Source organism: Mustelus asterias, chromosome 9, assembly GCF_964213995.1.
Source record: "Mustelus asterias chromosome 9, sMusAst1.hap1.1, whole genome shotgun sequence".
NCBI classification, from domain to species: Eukaryota; Metazoa; Chordata; class Chondrichthyes; order Carcharhiniformes; family Triakidae; genus Mustelus; species Mustelus asterias.
The window spans coordinates 36416151-36435532 of record NC_135809.1 but is presented as its reverse complement, the minus strand read 5'-3'; the positions used below and the strand labels follow the sequence as shown (position 1 = coordinate 36435532).

The 19382-nt window shown below is 42.9% G+C and overlaps 1 protein-coding gene across 1 annotated transcript in view; it reads left to right on the top strand.

Moving 5' to 3' along the window:
- Positions 1-18102, top strand: part of LOC144499058 (sodium- and chloride-dependent GABA transporter 1-like) — a 42291-nt gene extending 24189 nt beyond the window's left edge. Inside the window, exons 10-13 of the mRNA XM_078221114.1 lie at positions 3166-3268; positions 5984-6084; positions 14234-14401; positions 17998-18102. Of these exons, the coding sequence (XP_078077240.1) occupies positions 3166-3268; positions 5984-6084; positions 14234-14401; positions 17998-18102 (477 nt within the window). The remainder of the gene's footprint in view (positions 1-3165; positions 3269-5983; positions 6085-14233; positions 14402-17997) is intronic.
- The last annotated feature ends 1280 nt before the right edge of the window (positions 18103-19382 follow it).

Sequence of the window (19382 nt, the reverse complement as noted above, 5' to 3'; positions counted from 1 at the left end):
TCGTAGCAACCATTTCAGCCCTTGGAAATAGCCTCTGAGAGTCTACCCTATCCAGACCTCTCAACATCTTGTAAACCTCTATCAGGTCACCTCTCATCGTTCGTCTCTCCAGGGAGAAGAGACCAAGCTCCCTCAACCTATCCTCATAAGGCATGCCCCCCAATCCAGGCAACATCCTTGTAAATCTCCTCTGCACCCTTTCAATGGCTTCAACATCTTTCCTGTAATGAGGTGACCAGAACTGCGCGCAGTACTCCAAGTGGGGTCTAACCAGGGTCCTATAAAGCTGCAGCATTATCTCCCGACTCCTAAACTCAATCCCTCGATTAATGAAGGCCAGTACGCCGTACGCCTTCTTGACCGCATCCTCCACCTGCGAGGCCGATTTAAGAGTCCTATGGACCCGGACCCCAAGGTCCTTCTGATCCTCTACACTGCTAAGAATGGTACCCTTCATATTATACTGCTGCTTCATCCCATTGGATCTGCCAAAATGGATCACCACACACTTATCCGGGTTGAAGTCCATCTGCCACTTCTCCGCCCAGTCTTGCATTCTATCTATGTCTCGCTGCAACTTCTGACATCCCTTCAAACTATCCACAACACCACCTACCTTGGTGTCGTCAGCAAACTTACCAACCCATCCCTCCACTTCCTCATCCAGGTCATTTATGAAAATGACAAACAGCAAGGGTCCCAGAACAGATCCCTGGGACACTCCACTGGTCACTGACCTCCATGCAGAGAAAGACCCCTCCACAGCCACTCTCTGCCTTCTGCAGGCAAGCCAGTTCTGGATCCACAAGGCAACAGCCCCTTGGATCCCATGCCCTCTCACTTTCTCAAGAAGTCTTGCATGGGGGACCTTATCGAACGCCTTGCTGAAGTCCATATAGACCACATCCACCGCTCTTCCTTCGTCAATGTGTTTGGTCACATTTTCAAAGAACTCAACCAGGCTCGTAAGGCACGACCTGCCCTTGACAAAGCCGTGCTGACTACTTTTGATCATACTAAACTTCTCTAGATGATCATAAATCCTGTCTCTCAGGATCCTCTCCATCAACTTACCAACCACTGAGGTTATACTCACCGGTCGGTAATTTCCCGGGCTGTCCCTGTTCCCTTTCTTGAATATAGGGACCACATCTGCAATCCTCCAATCCTCCGGAACCTCTCCCGTCTCCATCGACGATGCAAAGATCATCGCCAAAGGCTCCGCAATCTCCTCCCTTGCCTCCCACAGTAACCTGGGGTACATCCCATCCGGTCCCGGCGACTTACCAACCTTGATGCCATTCAATAGTTCCAACACATCCTCTTTCTTTATGTCCACATGCTCGATCCTTTCTGTCCACCGCAAACCAGCAGTACAACCACCCAGATCCCTTTCCACCGTGAATACCGAGGTAAAGTATTCATTAAGCAGCTCCGCCATTTCTAACGGTTCCGCACAAACTTTTCCCCCTTCACCTTTTAAGGGTCCTATGCCTATACATCTTTTTTCAAGAGACTGTTTTGTGCTTATCGAGCGTATGAATGATGGAGAATTAAATATTTTCACTTCTTGAACCTCATGTCAGCAGGAAAACACTTCTAACTGAATTATAGCATGAGTCAGATACAGTGTAAAATGAATTGCACCAACTGTGACCTCAAAAAGATGTGTCTCTGCAGCAATGGCTGGACATTTTGAGTGTAGTTTATGAAACTCTCTCTGAGTGAGCTTGACAATTCTGTGCCAGTGAAAGCTGAATTATCAACACCTTGGGGTTATAGAAGAGGGTTGAGTTTGAATGTTCCCAATCCATTTCACCAGCACCTCAAGAATCAGCAGAGACAAAATAAAATAATCACAGGGATCTGGGCTAGATTCAAAACTCTGCTCTACAAAACAATCCAGAGTCTTTTCAACCTTCTGAGGAACTCTGCATCCATTTTCTATAAGATAACCAACATATCCCAAAGATGCCATTTAGTATCAGGCATTTTCTTTTATCAGTTCAATGTTTGAAATATTTATTTTTATGGCAAACTCTGCCGGGATCTTAGGTGAAGGTATTTTCCAGGAAAGGCCACTTGCATAACCTGAGACAGACCTCTGAGGAAAAAGATAGAAAAAAAACAGATCCTCTTCCAGTTGATCTCAGGGTCACGCACTATCCATGGCATTCGGGTGGTTTACTCCCATGTTTCTACGACTCCACTCTGAACAGCTTGTGTAGAAATTATAACACTGCAGCCTAACAATGACTTTCAGACTGATTTTTCTTTCTCTACCTATGAGAAACTGATTGACTGGAACTTTGGGCTTAGTTACAGTGAAATGGTTGAAGTCAATAATAGAAATGGAAAGTGCTGGAAAAGTCCAGCTGATCCTGGCAGCATTTGTGGAGAGAGAAACAGAGGGCAGAATATTATTGAGGTGTTGGGGGCCTCATCTGTCGGCTGGACAGCCAGTGAGAGACCCATTCTACTTCTTTTTAAGAAGGCTTGCCGAACCACAAGCCAATCAAGATAGTGTAAAATCCAGACCCTGGACTGCAGGCATTCAGTTATATGGAGAGGGATTACACAAACTAGGGTTTCCTTTAAACTTGGATGGTTAGGCTGTGATTTGAATGAGGTTTTCTTGGGATAAAGGAGTACAGATAGAGAGGAATTATTTCAGATGGTTTGGGAGTCTAGGATTCGGGGCACTGTTAAAAAATTAGAAGGAGTAAAACTTTGAATTGCTTCTACATACAAAAGGTAGTAGAAGCTGGGATGCCTCGTCAGCAAATGGAAATTGATGCTCGATCAATTATTAATTTTAAATTTGAAGTTTATCGATTTTTGTTAACCATAGACATTAAGGGATATGGAGCAAAAACAGGTAAATGGAGTTAGGTTGTAGATCAATCGTGATCACATTGAATGGGGTGGATCAGAGTGGAGGGACTATATGGCTGCTCCTGTTCTAATGTCCAAGGTTAATGTCCAACAGGTTTATTTGGAATCACGAGCTTTCGGAGCGCTGCTCCTTCTTCAGGTTATAGTTACAGTTGACCTAAACTGTGAGCTGATTTATGGATAATATTCTGAGATGACATGTTCTAACTGGACTTGTGGTTTATATTTCAATCTCACAACTCTAACTGTTTCTTCTGTTTCTGAACATAGGGCGGCCTCTATATGTTCAACTTATTCGACTATTATTCTGCCAGTGGGATGACCCTGCTCTTTCTGGTGTTCTTTGAGACTATCTCGATATCGTGGTTTTATGGTTAGTGATTGTTCTAAATATGATTTTATTATTATTGGGAAACGTTGCGATCTCTGTTTAACCTCCAATTGCAGTCGGCTATGGGAGAGAGAACAGCTTATTAACAGACCACATGTTCATCGATAGAAGTGAATCTCATCAGTGCCTACTGCTCTAGATCAAAAACTGCTCTGGATCAAAAACTGCACTGGATCAAAAGCTGCACTGGATCAAAAGCTGCACTGGATCAAAAGCTGCACTGGACCAAAAACTGCACTGGATCAAAAACTGGTCTAGATCAAAAACTGCTCTGGATCAAAAACTGCTCTGGATCAAAAACTGCACTGGATCAAAAACTGCTCTGGATCAAAAACTGCTCTGGATCAAAAACTGGTCTAGATCAAAAACTGCACTGGATCAAAAACTGCTCTGGATCAAAAACTGCACTGGATCTAAAACTGTACTGGATCAGAAACTGCACTGGATCAAAAACTGCTCTGGATCAAAAACTGCTCTGGATCAATAACTGCTCTCGGTCAAAAACTATGATGATGCTTCTTAAAAATTTTGATCAAAATAGAAGTAGCGATAGTTCAATTTTTAAACTTATACCAGCAGAATCATTGAATGGCAGGACATGGTTTCTGATTCTCCACAGGACCTCAGCTATGTAATGAAGGGGAAGTCTTCAGTAGGAGGGATTTCTCTAAAACCTGGAGAGTTAGTGCGCTGCTGGGTGCCACCCAGCGATGAATACCGACCAACATTGTCCGACACTCAGGAGGAAGCATCCTACCTACCACCCGTGGCAGGAAATCTGGAAAAGCTTAGGATAGGAAATCAACCTTCAGCTTCCCCACCTCCCCACCCCCCCACCCAAATCTTTAACTTCTCTTTACCTTCTCATCAATAAAAACAAAAAAAACTTTCCACCACAATGATACTCCTTGCTTGTCTAATTCCTGCAGCAATTAATTCAAACAACAAGTGTTTCATTTGACTCAAAGTCAGGGAAGTTTTTTTTTTGCAGATCGCGGAAAGGTAGGTACGAGTATACTGAAAGAAGACTCTCGCTCAGCAAGATTCCCTCTCTTTCCTGTCACCAGAAATTGCTGACCTTGTAATGTATCATTGTTGTGCTAATGGAACAGGAAATGCTGGAATTTCGGGAGTTCTCTTTTCTGCTTACTTTGTGTCCATCTATTGCACAATATTTTGTTTTAGTAGAAAGAGAACTTAATGGAGTCTCTAAAGTGAGTTTATTTATAATGCACATACACTCAGTATTAACCTCTGAGGAGGCTGTATATTGATTTGATGTCTTAATGCATTGTTCCAAACTTGAAATGGCCACTTAAGGACACTTTAAATGTTTACATTGGGAATTAGGTAGGCCAGCGATGATGGCACTGATCTATACCTTACATCCCGAATCATTGTCCAAATAAGGTAATCTTGGAGGAGTGCAACTAGTGACTTTCAGTTAATTCACTTAACTAAAATTATTTTCAATCTCTGCATTTTGCAGCAGTGATATCAGAAAGTTTGTATGAGATCTTCATGTCAATATTAGTGTTAATGTAATTTGACATTCTGAAGCATGCTAATCCAAACCATTGTTTCAAAGCATCGTACAATTTTGGTTTACCAAACTGCAAAGCATTGTGGATATTGCTGTGTAGATGAAATCTCCTAGTCATTAAGCAGTCATTATTCATAATGCAATCAGGTTACTTGTGGGTAACTCAGCTAGCAATGATCCTTGGAGGCACTCTTTTCATTCATAAGGTCATGAGATCATTAGAAATTTGCGCAAAGGAGGCCAAATGGCTCATCAAGCCTGATTCACCATTCAGTAAGACCATGGATAACCTGATTGTTCCATGACCTCCACTTTCTTTCTTGCCTCTCACCCATTGCATCTTGACTTCCCAGTGGATCAAAAACCTGTTTAACTCAGCCTTGAATATATAAATGACCCAGCCTCCACTGCTCTCTGGGCTCGAGAATTCCAAAGACTAAAGACATTGAGAGAAGAAATTTCTCAGCTCTTTCTTAAAAGCGACACTTCTCTTAGCTATAATCTGATTTGAAAAAAAGGGAACTGAGTAAAATAACAACAGCAAGTTGCTCTTATATAGCACCTTTAATGAAATAAGACAAACATTATGAAATAAAATTGGATACCGTACTAATCCCCCTAAATCTAAGGGGAAATTTAGCATGGCTGATCTGCCTAACCCACACATTTTTGGAGTGTGGGAAGAAACCCACGCAGACATGGGGAGAACATGCAGACCCACACAGACAATGACCAGAGGTCGGAATTGAACCTTGGGTCCCTGGCGCTGTGAGGCAGTAGTGCTAACCACTGTGCCACCATACCACCCAGAAACAGAGTCATATAAGGAGATGCGAGGCGAGGTGACCAAAAACTTGGTCCAAAATGTAGGTTTTAGGGAGTGACTTGGGAGGAGGAAAAAAAGGAAGATAGGGAGAGATATTAAGGGAGGGAATTCCAGTGCTTAAAGGTATGGTTACCAATTGTGCAGTCATTAAAATTAAAAGTGCTCAATTGGCAGAGTTCTAGGGGACTGTAGGGTTGAAGGAGTTAGAGTTAGGGAGGGATGAGGCCAAGAAATGACTTGAAAAAAGGTTGAGAATTTTAAAAGGGAATTTGAATTCACTGGAAGTATTTCATTTAAAAGACTATAACTTTGATCCTGCTTTTCACAGGAGTTAACAAGTTCTATCAAAACATTGAGGAAATGATCGGATACAAGCCATGCATATGGTGGAAGCTTTGCTGGGTATATTTTACCCCCATTGTGGTTCTGGTAAGATAAAGACCTATTTGTAGTGTTGGGAAATTGTCAAGAGTGTTTCACTGATTTTTCCATTAAAACTTTTCTAATGTGAAGCTCTTGATCTCTGAGCAATGTAATAGCTTTATTATGACACCAGAAGACTGCTCTTTTACTACAGACCTTGGGAAGAATTTTACGTTTCCCCCAAGTTAGGGGGGAGAGCATAAAGTTGTATGGGCGGGATTCCCCCCGGGAACCTGCCCGTCCAACCTGAACACATTTTCGGGCTTGGGCCTCAGGTGGGGAAACCAGCCTATTCACCCATTAAGGCCCTTAAGTATTCTTAAGCTGATGAGAGTGAATATGGGTGAGGTGAAAAGTGACATTTGCCTCAGAGTCTCCCTCAGAGTTGGGGCGTCCTCCCACCAGAGGCATTGGAGCTCTGCGACCCCTTCCCTCCATGCTGGCCAACCCCTGATACCACAATTGTTCCAATTCCACCCTCCCCCCCCCCCCCCCCCCCCCCCCCCGCCACTTCCGGCCCTCCCAACCCCATGACCCCCAGGATTTACCTTTTCGAAGGTCCTGGACTTAGTCCCGAGCAGAGTGCTGCAGTACCACCTCTGGCCATTGCAGCGCTGTGCCTAGCTGGATTCAAGTGTTGTCATCCAATCAGATTGGCCAATAGCTCTCATGGGCATGACTTCTTTCCAAGTCCCAGCCATTGCCAATCAACCCTCACATGAACATTAAATAACTGTGGAAGTTAGAGAGTCATTGGCTGCACTTTAGGAATCGACTCTTGCGATGGACAGCGCTGATTGCTCGCCATCCTTAAGATCCCACAGTCCATAACCTACTCACAACGAACCACAAAAATCCACGTGGACAGAAGAATAATGACAGCTTATTTCTTTCCTTTTCATTTCTTTCAGCTCTAGCTTGTTCCTATCTTAATTCTTTCTGAATCTGATTCTAAATCTCCCTCTCTGAAACAGTTCTCCCTTTCTCTGAAGTTATTTTCTCCCTCTCTACCTTGAATTAATTTTCACTTGTTACTGGTTTAATTTTCTGCATTTCCCCCTGGATATTTAACATATACGTTTCTTCATATCCCTATTTCTGTACAAACCAGTGTAATTGTTTTGGCCATAATTGCATTTCGATTTTCACAAAAGAAACTTTGCACTTACCTCTATCCCAGGTATCACATCATTCCTGTCATATAAATTGATTACCCGCCAGTGTGGAGCAGGTTAGTCTTTGTCATGAGGTGCAAAAGCAATATGATAGCCCCGAACTGCACACCAAGCAAAGTACATCCTTGTTTCTGATCAGAAAGATCTCCACTTAATCCGTAGGCTGGTTTGAGTGAGCTGATTTTGGTGTCTCGATAAGTATTTTACAAACTGAGCTCACTGTCCCCAGGTTAGCAAGGGGAAGAGTTGTGCCGACTTCCTGCCTCTGATCATTATTGAGCCCTCTACTAAAACTCAAGCTTGGCTGTAATATTGGCCATGATTTAAACTATCAGCATAGCCTCACTCATGAAAAATGGCTCCTTTGATGAGCTCTCGGACAATATTCAGATTGAACTGTATTCCTGGATGCCTGATTTCAGGAGCGGAAGGGAAAATTCGGAGAAAGATTTTGATTTGATTTGACTTATTATTTTCACTTGTATTAGTATACAGTGAAAAGTATTGTTTCTTGCACACTAAACAGACAAAACATACCGTACATCGGGAAGTAAAGGAGAGAGTGCAGAATGTAGTGTTACAGTCATAGCTAGGGTGTAGAGAAAAATCAACTTAATACGAGGTAGGTCCATTCTAAGGTCTGATGGCAACAGGGAAGAAACTGTTCTTGAGTCGGCTGGTGCGTGACCTCAGACTTTTGTATCTTTTTCTCAGTGAAAGAAGGTGGAAGAGAGTATGGCCGGGGTGCACGGGGTCCTTGATTATGCTGGCTGCTTTTCTGAGGCAGCGTTAAGTGTAAACAGTGTCAATGGATTGGAGGCTGGTTTGAGTGATGGACTGGGCTTTGTTCAAAATCTTTTGTAGCTTATTGCGGTCTTGGACACAGCAGGAGCCATACCAAGCTGTGATTCAACCAGAAAGAATGCTTTCTATGATACATCTGCAAAAGTTGGTGAGAGTCATAGCTGACATGCCAAATTTCCTTAGTCTTCTGAGAAACTAGAAGCGTTGGTGGGCTTTCTTAACTATAGTTAAGAAGAAGGCATTCGGCATGCTTGGTTTCATCGGTCAGAATATTGAATACAGGAGTTGGGACGTCTTGTTGAAGTTGTACAAGACATTGGTAAGGCCACACTTTGAATACTGTGTGCAATTCTGGTCACTCTATTATAGAAAGGATATTATTAAACTAGAAAGAGTACAGAAAAGATTTACTAGGACGATACTGGGACTTGATGGATTGAGTTATAAGGAGAGGCTGGATAGACTGGGACTTTTTTCTCTGGAGCGTAGGAGGCTGAGGGGTGATCTTATAGAGGTCTATAAAATAATGAGGGGCACAGATCAGCTAGATAGTCAATATCTTTTCCCAAAGGTAAGGGAGTCTAAAACTACAGGGCATGGGTTTAAGTGAGAGGGGAAGAGATACAAAAGTGTCCAGAGGGTGGTGAGTGTCTGGAACAAGCTGCCAGAGGTCGTAGTAGAGGCGGGTACAATTTTGTCTTTTAAAAAACATTTGGATAGTTACATGGGTACGATGGGTATAGAGGGATATGGGCCAAACGTGGGCAATTGGGATTAGCTTAGGGGTTTAAAAAAAAAAAGGGCGGCATGGATAAGTTGGGCCAAAGGGCCTGTTTCCATGCTGTAAACCTCTGTGACTCTAGTGTCGGGATGGGGGGACCAGGACAGGTTGTTGGTGATCTGGACACCTAAAAACTTGAAGCTCTCGACCATTTCTACGTCTCCCCGTTGATGTGGACAGGGGCATGTTCTCCACTACATTTCCTGAAGTTGATTACCTTCTCCTTCATTTTCTTGACATTGAGGGAGAGATTATTGTCGTCACACTAGTTCACCAAATTCTCTATCTCTTTCCTATACTCTGTCTTGTCATTGTTTGAGATCCGACCCACAACAGTGCTGTCATCAGCAAACCTGAAAATCGAATTGGAGGGGAATTTGGTCCGAAGTGTATAAGAATATAATAAGGGGCTGAGGACACAGCCTTGCAGAGCACCGGTGTTGAGGGTGATCGTGGAGGAGGTGTTGTTGCCTATCCTTACTGACTGTGATCTGTGAGTTAGGAAGTCTAGGACCCAGTTGCAGAGGAAGGGGCTGAGCCCCAGGCCATGAAGTTTGGAGATGAGTCTCGTAGGAATAATGGTATTAAAGGCTGCGGTGTAGTCTATGAATAGGAGTCTGACATAGGTGTCTTTGTTATCTAGGCATTCCAGGGTTGAGTGTAGGGCCAGGGAGGTGGCATCTGCTGTGGACCTGTTGTGGCGATAGGCGAACTGTATTGTGACTTGGCAGTCTGGGAGGCAGGAATTGTGTTTTACCATGACTAACCTTTTGAAGCACTTCATAATGATGAATGTCAGAGCCACCGGATGATAGTTATTAAGGCTCGCTGCCAGGCTTTTCTTTGGTACTGGGATGATGGCCGTCTTCTTGAAGCAGGTAGGGACCTCAAATTGGGTTAAAGGGAGGTTGAAGATGTCTGCGAATACCCCCGGCAACTGGTCCGTGCAGGACTTGAGAGCTCATCTGGATACCCCATTTGCTCTTAATGGGTTGACTTTTTGAGAAGGCTGCTCTGACATCAGCAATGGTGACCTCAGATAAAGGTTCGTCCGAGGCTTCCGGGATAGAAGGCATGCTCTCGCTGACCTCTTGCTCAAAACAGGCATAGACTGCGTTGAGCTCATCAGAAAGACAAGTTTAATAGATCACTGAATGCCCTTAGAAAAAGGCAAGCTTTTATCTTAAATCCAATCACTTGATAACAAACTATGATTGGAACAACCTAACCCTTCTTAGGCTAGGACATTCAGGAAATGATCCAATTTTCTGCACTTCACTATGGGATTCAGAGTGAAGAAAATATTGGTGCGGTAACAATAATCTGCCTGCAGATGGCTTTAACACACTGAGTAACTTTTGCAACATCTTCCTGTAAACGTTATTGGCAGGAGATCAATACTGCACTAACTTGTATTCTTCATCAAATTGTCCCAGGATCTTGGAACCTTTTGTTGGTATTATAAATCCCTGATGTGAACTTGCAATCTCTAGCTCCCCACTTTAAAAAATATTTTTCAAGAAGCATGTGAGCTACTTACCTTAAAGTGCCAGTGAACTATGGTATGTTTAATAGAGTATCACTAATGATGTGGATATTCAACAAAAGCCAATGCATCAGATTGCCCTTTTAATGTTATCATTTGTGAGTTATTTGACCAGAAAACTCAGTAAAGAAGGAACTCTCATTTATATTGTGCTTTATTATAACCTCAAAATGTCCCAACATATTTCGCAGCTAAAGATGTCTGTTATGACCCAGGCCAGAAACTCCAAGGTGTTTTACAAAGACAGCCTAGACCACACATTTTGCACTTTGAATTTGGCACGGATGAGCATAAGATGTTTCACTCCAAGTATGATTCAAGTGACCCACTCAGGAGCTTTTATCAAACGAAGTTTATTTAAGAACACAGATAACATATAATGTAGCCCAATCCATCACGCAAACCAGCCTCCCATCCATTGACTCTGTCTACATTTCCCGCTGCCTCGGCAAAGCAGCCAGCATAATTAAGGACCCCACGCACCCCAGACATTCTCTTTTCCACCTTCTTCCGTCGGTAAAAAGATACAAAAGTCTGAGGTCACGTGCCAACCAACTCAAGAACAGCTTCTTCCCTGCTGCTGTCAGACTTTTGAATGGATCTACCTTGCATTAAGTTGATCTTTCTCTACACCCTACCTATGACTGTGACACTACATTCTGCACTCTTTCATTTCCTTCTCTATGAACAGTATGCTTTGGCTGTATAGCACGCAAGAAACAATACTTTTCACTGTATACTAATACATGTGACAATAATAAATCAAATCAAAACATATAATAAGAAAATTAGCACAATTTTTACCAATTACAAAAAAACAACCATGACATTGTGTAAACCTTAACAGCTAAGTTTACTGCTCCAAATCAAACAACCCCCACAAACATACACCCCTTTCTAAGCTTGGCACAGAAAGCAAGTATGCTCATGTAATGCTGGATTTTTGCAGCTTTTTAACACCTGCTGTGGATTAGTCCTTTGGATGTTAACACAGAAACATAGAAGATAAGAGCAGGAGGAAGCTATTTTGCCCTTCGAGCCTGCTCCGCCATTCATTACGATCATGGTTGATCATCCAACTCAATAGCCTAATCCTGCTTTTCCCCCATAACCTTTCATCCATTCATCCCACATGCTACATCCAGCCGCCTCTTGAATGTTTTGGCATCAACTACTTCCTGTGGTAATGAATTCCACAGGTTTACCACCCTTTAGATGAAGAAATATCTCCTCACCTCCTTCCTAAATGGTCTACCCTGAATCCTCAGACTGTGATCCCTGGTCCTGGACTACCCTGTCTAGTCCTGTTAGAATTTTATAAGTCTCTATGTGATCCCCCCTCATTCATCTGAACTCCAGCAAAAACAATCCTAACCTGGTCAATCTCTCCTCATACATCAGTCCCGCCATCCCCGGAATCAGCCTGGTAAACATTCGCTGCACTCCCTCAAGAGCAAGAACATCCTTCTTCAGAAAAGGAGACCAAAACTGCACACAATACTCCAGGTGTAGCCTCACCAAGGCCCTGTATAATTACAACGACACATCCCTGCCCCTGTACTCGAAACCTCTCACAATGAAGGCCAACATGCCATTTGCCTTCTTTACCACCTGCTGCACCTGCATGCTTACCTTCAGTGACTGGTGCACAAGGACACCCAGGCCCCGCTGCATACTCCCCTCTCCCAATTTACAGCCATTCAGGTAGTAATTTGCCTTCTTGTTTTTGCATCCCAAGTGAATAACCTCACATTTATCCAAATTATACTGCATCTGCTATTGATTTGCCCACTCACCCAACATGTTCAGATCATTCTGAAGGATCTCTGCATCCTCGTCACAGTTCACCCTCCCACCCAACTTGGTATCATCTGCAAACTTTGAGAAGTTCCATTTTGTTCCCTCATCCAAATCAATAATATATATTGTGAATAGCTGGGGTCCCAACACCGATTCCTGTGGCACCCCACTAGTTACTGCCTGCCAATTTGAAAAGCATCCATTAATTCCTACTCTTTGTTTCCTCTCTGCCAACCAGTTTTCTATCCATCTCAATACACTTGCTCCTATTCCATGCGCTTTAATCTTACATGATAATCTCTTGTGTGGGACTTTGTCAAAAGCTTTCTGAAAGTCCAAATACACCACATCGATTGGTTCCCCCTTGTCAACTCTACTAGTTACATCTTCAAAGAATTCCAAAAGATTTGTCAAGCATGATTTCCCCTTCATAAATCCATGCTGACTCTGTCTGATCCTGCCACTGCTTTATAAATGCTCTGCTATAAAATCCTTGATAATGGCTTTGAGAATTTTCCACATTACCGATGTTAGGCTTTCTGGTCTATAATTCCCTGTTTTCTCTCTGCCTCCCTTTTTTTTTGAAATGTTGAATTGGAAATGCTGAGGCCTTCCCCGACCTGGAACTTTCAGCACTCCTCGAGATAGAGAGATAAAGACAGTGCTTGCCTCTAGCTAGCAAACCACTGACAGCAGAATTTTCACTCCAGAGAGAGACAAGAAAGACTGCTTCCAAACTGCAGTCCAAACAGCTTCTGACCAAAACGAAACTAAAACCCTGAACTTTACTGCGAAAAAACTGTCCATGACCTGTCAATCATTCACAAATCAAACCCCAGCAATCCCAAAAGATCATAAACTCCAGGATACTGCATTAGTCCAATAAAAAATAAACATTGCCTCAATTACCCTGTTTTAGCAACAACAAAAGATACCATTACAGACAGCATGCTGCCAAAACAAAAAGGCCAGGCCTGCTCAGAAAAACTGCAGAGCACATGATTAAAATACATTTCTTAAAGGCACAGTTGTGTCACAATGTCTTTTTGAAATGTGTTATATTGCAGGAAAATCAATTTGCACAAAACAAGCTTCCATAGGCAGCAATGAGATAAATGACCAGGCATTCTGTTTAATTATGTTTGCTGAGGAATAATTGTTGGCCAAGCCACTGGAAAACCTGCCCTATCCTGCTTTGATTATTCCTCTGGGATCTTTCTATTCATTTTAAAGGGTGGATGGGGTTTATTTAGAGTCTTATTGGAAAAATAGCATAGTACAGCATTCTATCAATTGTGAAATTATGTGCTCAGCACTGCTCCCTCACAGCATCAGGGACCCAGGATCGATTTTGACCTTGGGTGACTGTCTGTGTGGAGTTTGCATATCCTCCCTGTGTCTGCGAGGGTTTCCTCTGGGTGCTCCCACAGTCTAAAAATGTGCAGATTAAGTGGAATGACCATCCTAAATTACCCCTCAGTGTCAAAAGGTGTATAGGATAGGTGGATTAGCCATGGCAAGACCAATGTGTGGGGTTATGGGGATAGGATGGAGGGGGTGGTGGGTCAGGGTAACATGCTTTTTCAGAGAGTTAGTGCAGACTCGATGGGGTGACTGGCCTCCTTTTGCACTGTAGGGATTCTATGGTTCATGTCTCTGGAATGAAGGCTGAATCTATGATCTTCAGGTTCAGAGGTCACAGTGCTGCCCCTGAGCCAAGGCTGACACCATGGATGGGATTTTCTGGCCATTCCCACCAGCGGGATCTTCCGGTCCTGCTGATGGCGACCCTCTGTGTGGGTTCCCCAGGTGGTGGAAGGTGCGAACAACGGGAAACCTTGTTGATAGTGATGGGACTGGAAGATCCTGCCACATGTCAATGGCAGACCACCTATGCCACTGCAAAATATGCCTCGGGGGAGTGTGGAAAATGCTGCCCTATATTTGATCCAATTGGCCCTCCACATTAATATTTAGATCACGGAGAGAGGACAAATCTGGGCTGTGATGTGTTTATCTCCTAATATTGCTTTTATTTCTTCATTTTAGGGAGTATTTCTCTTCAGTGTTGTTGAAATGACACCACTGACCCTTGGGAGTTATGTCTACCCCAGATGGGGGCAGGGGATTGGCTGGTTCATGGCACTCTCCTCCATGGTATTTATCCCAGGATATATTGTCTACATGTTTTTCAACACAAAAGGAACCTTCACACAGGTATGAAAAGAAAAGCAACATCTGGAATTGAGATTCTGTCTGCCTTGCCCCTGGTTATCGCATGCGCGCTATTAGTGCAGCTTCTGTCCACAGCTGTCAAGTCAACATCCTCTTCATTTAATTAAACTAAGCGCTATGTAAGAACTCTGATCGGTTCCGAGAACCATTGCTATTGAAGGGATGGGAAGGGACAATTCAGGCGTTACGTCCTTCCTACCAGAAATCTATGACTATATCATTATCATTCAAATTGTTTCTTTGTTCAATATATATCTATTAATTAAAGCTTAATGAGGTGTTTGATAATTAAAGGCTGACTCAGTGATCCTGCGTATATATGAGAACAATTGCCCAACCAGTACGGAGGAGCTATGTACCAATATCTTTCTGGATTGCAAATCATTTCTAGCAGTTAACAGACATGGAAGTTCCAAAAGACATTTGAGTACACAAAAGGCTTCATCTGTACAGTTTCACATCAGTCAGAATCATAAAATCATACAGCGCAGAAAAGGCTCTTCAAAGTTAAAGTAAAGTTTATTTTTTAGTCACAAGTAAGGCTTACATTAACACTGCAATGAAGTTACTGTGAAATTCCCCTAGTCGCCCCACTATGGCGCCTGTTCGGGTCAATGCACCTAACCAGCACGTCTTTCAGAATGTGGGAGGAAACCAGAGCACCCGGAGGAAACCCACACAGACACGGGCAGAATGTGCGAACTCCACACAGACAGTGACCCAAGCCAGGGATCAAACCTGGGCCCCTGGCACTGTGAAGCAGCAGTGCTAACCATGTGCTACTGTGCTGCTCATCGAGTCCACATCGACACATTAGAAACACCTGAACTCCCACTTAATCCCATCTGCCAGCACTTGGCCCATAGCCCTGGATGTTATGATGTGCCAAGTGCTCATCCAGATACTGTTTAAAGGATGCGAGGCAACCGGCCTCCACCACCCTCGCGCAGGCAGTGCATTCCAGGCCATCACCACCCTCCGGGTAAAAAGGTTTTTCCTCACATCCCCCCCAAACCTCCTGCACCTCATTCTGAACCCATGTCCCCTCATGACTGATCCTTCAACTCTGTCCATGTCTCTCATAATCTTGTCCACCTCGATCAGGTGCACAAGGTGTACCGGGACTTGATGGTTTGAATTATAAGGAGAGGCTGAATAGACTGGGACATTTTTCTCTGGAGCGTAGGAGGCTGAGGGTGACCTTATAGAGGTCTATAAAATAATGAAGGGCATAGATAAGGTAGATAGTCAATATCTTTTCCCAAAGGTAGGGGAATCTAAAACTAGAGGGCATAGGTTTAAGGTGAAAGGGGAGAGATACAAAAGTGTCCAGAGGGGCAATTTCTTTACACAGAGGGTGGTGAGTGTTTGGAACAAGCTGCCCAAGGTAGTAGTAGAGGCGGGTACAATTTTGTCTTTTAAAAAGCATTTAGATAGTTACATGGGTAAGATGGGTATAGAGGGATATGGGCCAAATGCGCCCATATTTGGCTAATCCCAAATTGGGATTAGTTTAGGGGTTTAAAAAAAAGGGCGGCATGGACAAGTTGGGCCGAAGGGCCTGTTTTCATGCTGTAAACCTCTATGACTCTATGACAAGGTCACCCCTCAATATTCTCTGCTCCAACAAAAACAACCCAAGCCTATCCAACCTCTTTTCAGAATTTAAATGTTCCATCCCAGACAGCATCCTGGTGGATCTCCTCTGCACCCCCTCCAGTGCAATCACATCCTTCCTAGTGTGGCAACTAGAACTGCACCCTAGCTGTGGCCACGCAAAAGTTCTATACAACTCCTAAATGGCTTCCCTGCTTTTGTAACCTATGCCTCGACTGATAAAGGCAAGTGTCCCATATGCCTTTTTCACGACCCTACTAACATGCTCTTCTGCTTTCAGAGATCTGTGAACAAACGTGCCAAGGTCCTTTTGTCCCGCAGAAATTCCTAGTGTCCTACCATTCATTGAATACTTTCTTGTCAAATTACTCCTTTCAAGTTGTATCACCTCACACTTTTCAGGGTTAAATTCCATTAAAACATTAGTGCAGCGGGATGGGAGAATCGCCCCCCTATATCTTGTAGCCCAAGACACACCACCTCACTGTTAACCACCGGTCCAATCTTTTCGTCATCCGCAAACTTAATAATTCTATCCCCTACATAGTCATCAATTCATTTATATTATCAGTGATGTGTGTCAGTGGCAAAACACTTGTTTTGGCTATTTCAATATTCAGCATATTGTGAGCTTCAAAGTATACTTGCATACTTTTGTATGCTGCTCTGGGTATAATGTCAGGTTTTATGCAAAGTCTTTAAGGAGCACAATTCAGTGATATTTAAGTAGGCTTAACTCCTTCACCTTGCACCTTTGTTTGGAAATGAAACAATAAAAGGTCTGTGAAGCTCTTAAGTGAACACTTCGTAACATTTACAGCTCTTTTTAATGTTGTACTCCGGTGAAATATTTTACAATAATTCTGATACTTTATCAATATTTAGTTTCTGAAAAAAGAGTTTTTTTTCACTCCTTAAGGTTAGGTTTGTTTTAAAAGGCTCTCAAATGCAATATTTCATGATTAAGGTGGGACAAGCTGAAAGAAAATACACCAGCAAGCTTCACATATCTGGAAGCTTTTGTGCATCCACATACCAATGACCAAGAACAATTTCTCCACAATGTCAGAGCAGAGATTTTCTATCTGCAGCCAGGATGTAGCCTACAGGGTGGCAGGACTGGGTTTTAGCTGAGTCACTACTGTGCTTAACTACGGCTTGTCTATGGCTTGAGGCAGGCTAGCATTGAGATATCAACTAATGTGTCACCCAAGCATGGATCAATCAAGTGATTGATGCATTGGTGAGCACCATAAGACCATAAGATATAGGAGCAGAATTAGGCCATTTGGCCCATCGAGTCTGCTCTGCCATTTGATCATGGCCAATATGTTTCTCAACTCCATTTTCTTGCCTTTTCCCGTAACCCTTGATCCTCTTACCAATCAAGAACCTATCTATCTCTGTCTTAAATACACTCTATGACTTGGCCTCCATAACCTTCTGTGGCAATGCGTTTCACAGATTTGCCACCCTCTGGCTGAAGAAATTTCTCCGCATCTCGGTTCTAACGGGTTGTCCCTTTAGGCTAAAGGGATCAAGGGATATTGGGGGAAGGGGGATCAGGACATTGAATTTGATGATCAACTATGATCATAATGAATTGTGGAACAAGCTCAAAGGGCCGAATGGCCTACTCCTGCTTCTAGTTTATATATTTCTTTACTCTGATGATGTACCCTCGGATCCTGGTCTCTTCTACTAATGACCCGGCCCTTCAACATCTACTGCATTCATTGGCATAACAAAGCTTCCCAATGTCATCACACTGCTGCCTTTTCCAAAGAGCTTACTAGTGTGACATTCAATGGATTAACAATTGGGATTTCACTGTGACAGTTAATGGGAAAATTGCTTGCTTTCAGCCCCTATAATATCCTCTGGCTGAATGTACTTAATTTACTAGCACACAATGATTGAAATGTTTTTCTTACAATGTTGTTTTTCTCTCCTCATTCTAGCGTTTGCAAGTGATGATACAGCCCAGGCAAGAGGTCACAAACCACAACAATGGGCTGAAATCCAGCCAGTCTCCAAACATTGATGACGCTGATGCTACTGTTTAGCTGTCAACCTTTAAAAAGGCAAAGGCTTTAGATAAACCCCTATGGCTTTTTGCAAAGCAATCCAGAAGTGTAAATTAATAGAAAAGCTAGATTGGAGCTTGTCCTGCTGAACTGGTTTCTTTTCAACAGTTATGAAAGATATGTTTTCCTTTTGATAAATTCTGCCAGATTAAAAACAAAGATCGCCTTTTTGCACAGTGCAATGTCATCATGAATAGAACTCCGTTCCTCTCTGCTATTACCTTTACTAATCAGCCCAACAAATCTGCTCAACATTGTGCTACTCCATATTCTCAGCTGTCTCGGAGTGATTGCTGCCATCAAAGGACTTGGGGATGATTACAAGATACCTGTGATTTGCCAGAAATATCCTGCGATTTGCCATAAATATCTTGCCATTTGCCATCTAATGTGATCCTTCTGTAGTTCCTTTCCACATTAGCAAGGGTTAAGAACAGTTTGATTTTCTTAAGCCAGTCCTAGGATCTGGAATTGGGTATCTCCTTGGTGCCTCTTTTTACAGCAAGAGTCCCATCCTGAATGGAACGGGTTGCTTGGTATGCTGTTGTGAGATTTCCCCAATTTAAAACAAATCCCTGAAAAGAAGTATTCAGGAAATTAGTATCTCTGCTGACTGTTAAATGCTTTGCGCATAAACATTTAGAAATGTATGTTATCGCTATCACAAGGAGAAATTAAGTAAATGAATGGAGTTGAAGTGAACATGCACGAGACCATACCTTGTTGTTCCCACACCCAGGAATCTGTGACAGTGACAGGAAAGATGATTTGGCTAAAGACCAGTAAAATAAAACAGAAAAACTACAAATGCTGGATGTGAAATAAAAACAAAATATTGTTAGAAATACATAGCAGCTCAGGCAGTACTAATGTTGATCGGGGTGCTGCCTTGCCTTTGGTGATTCAGGTGAATTTTAAAAATCCTATTGAAGAGACTTCTCTTGATACCCTGGTCAACAACTGTCCTGCAACCTAATGCCACCAAAGATCAGATTCAGTGGTCATTTACGTCACTTACTGCTGAGTGCAAATCACCTGTCACATTTGCCTACAAAATGACAACACATCAAAAGTAAGGAATTGGTTCTGAACTGCTTTCGGATGTCCTGGGGATGTGCAAGGTGCTGTATAAATACAAAGCCTATCTTCCTCTTACCTCTACGCCTGTAATCATTCTGTGCAGCTTACGTCATGAGAGTTAATGACCCAGTCACACAACCGCTGTATAATGACTCCTGCTTCTCTTCATAGCTTACTGT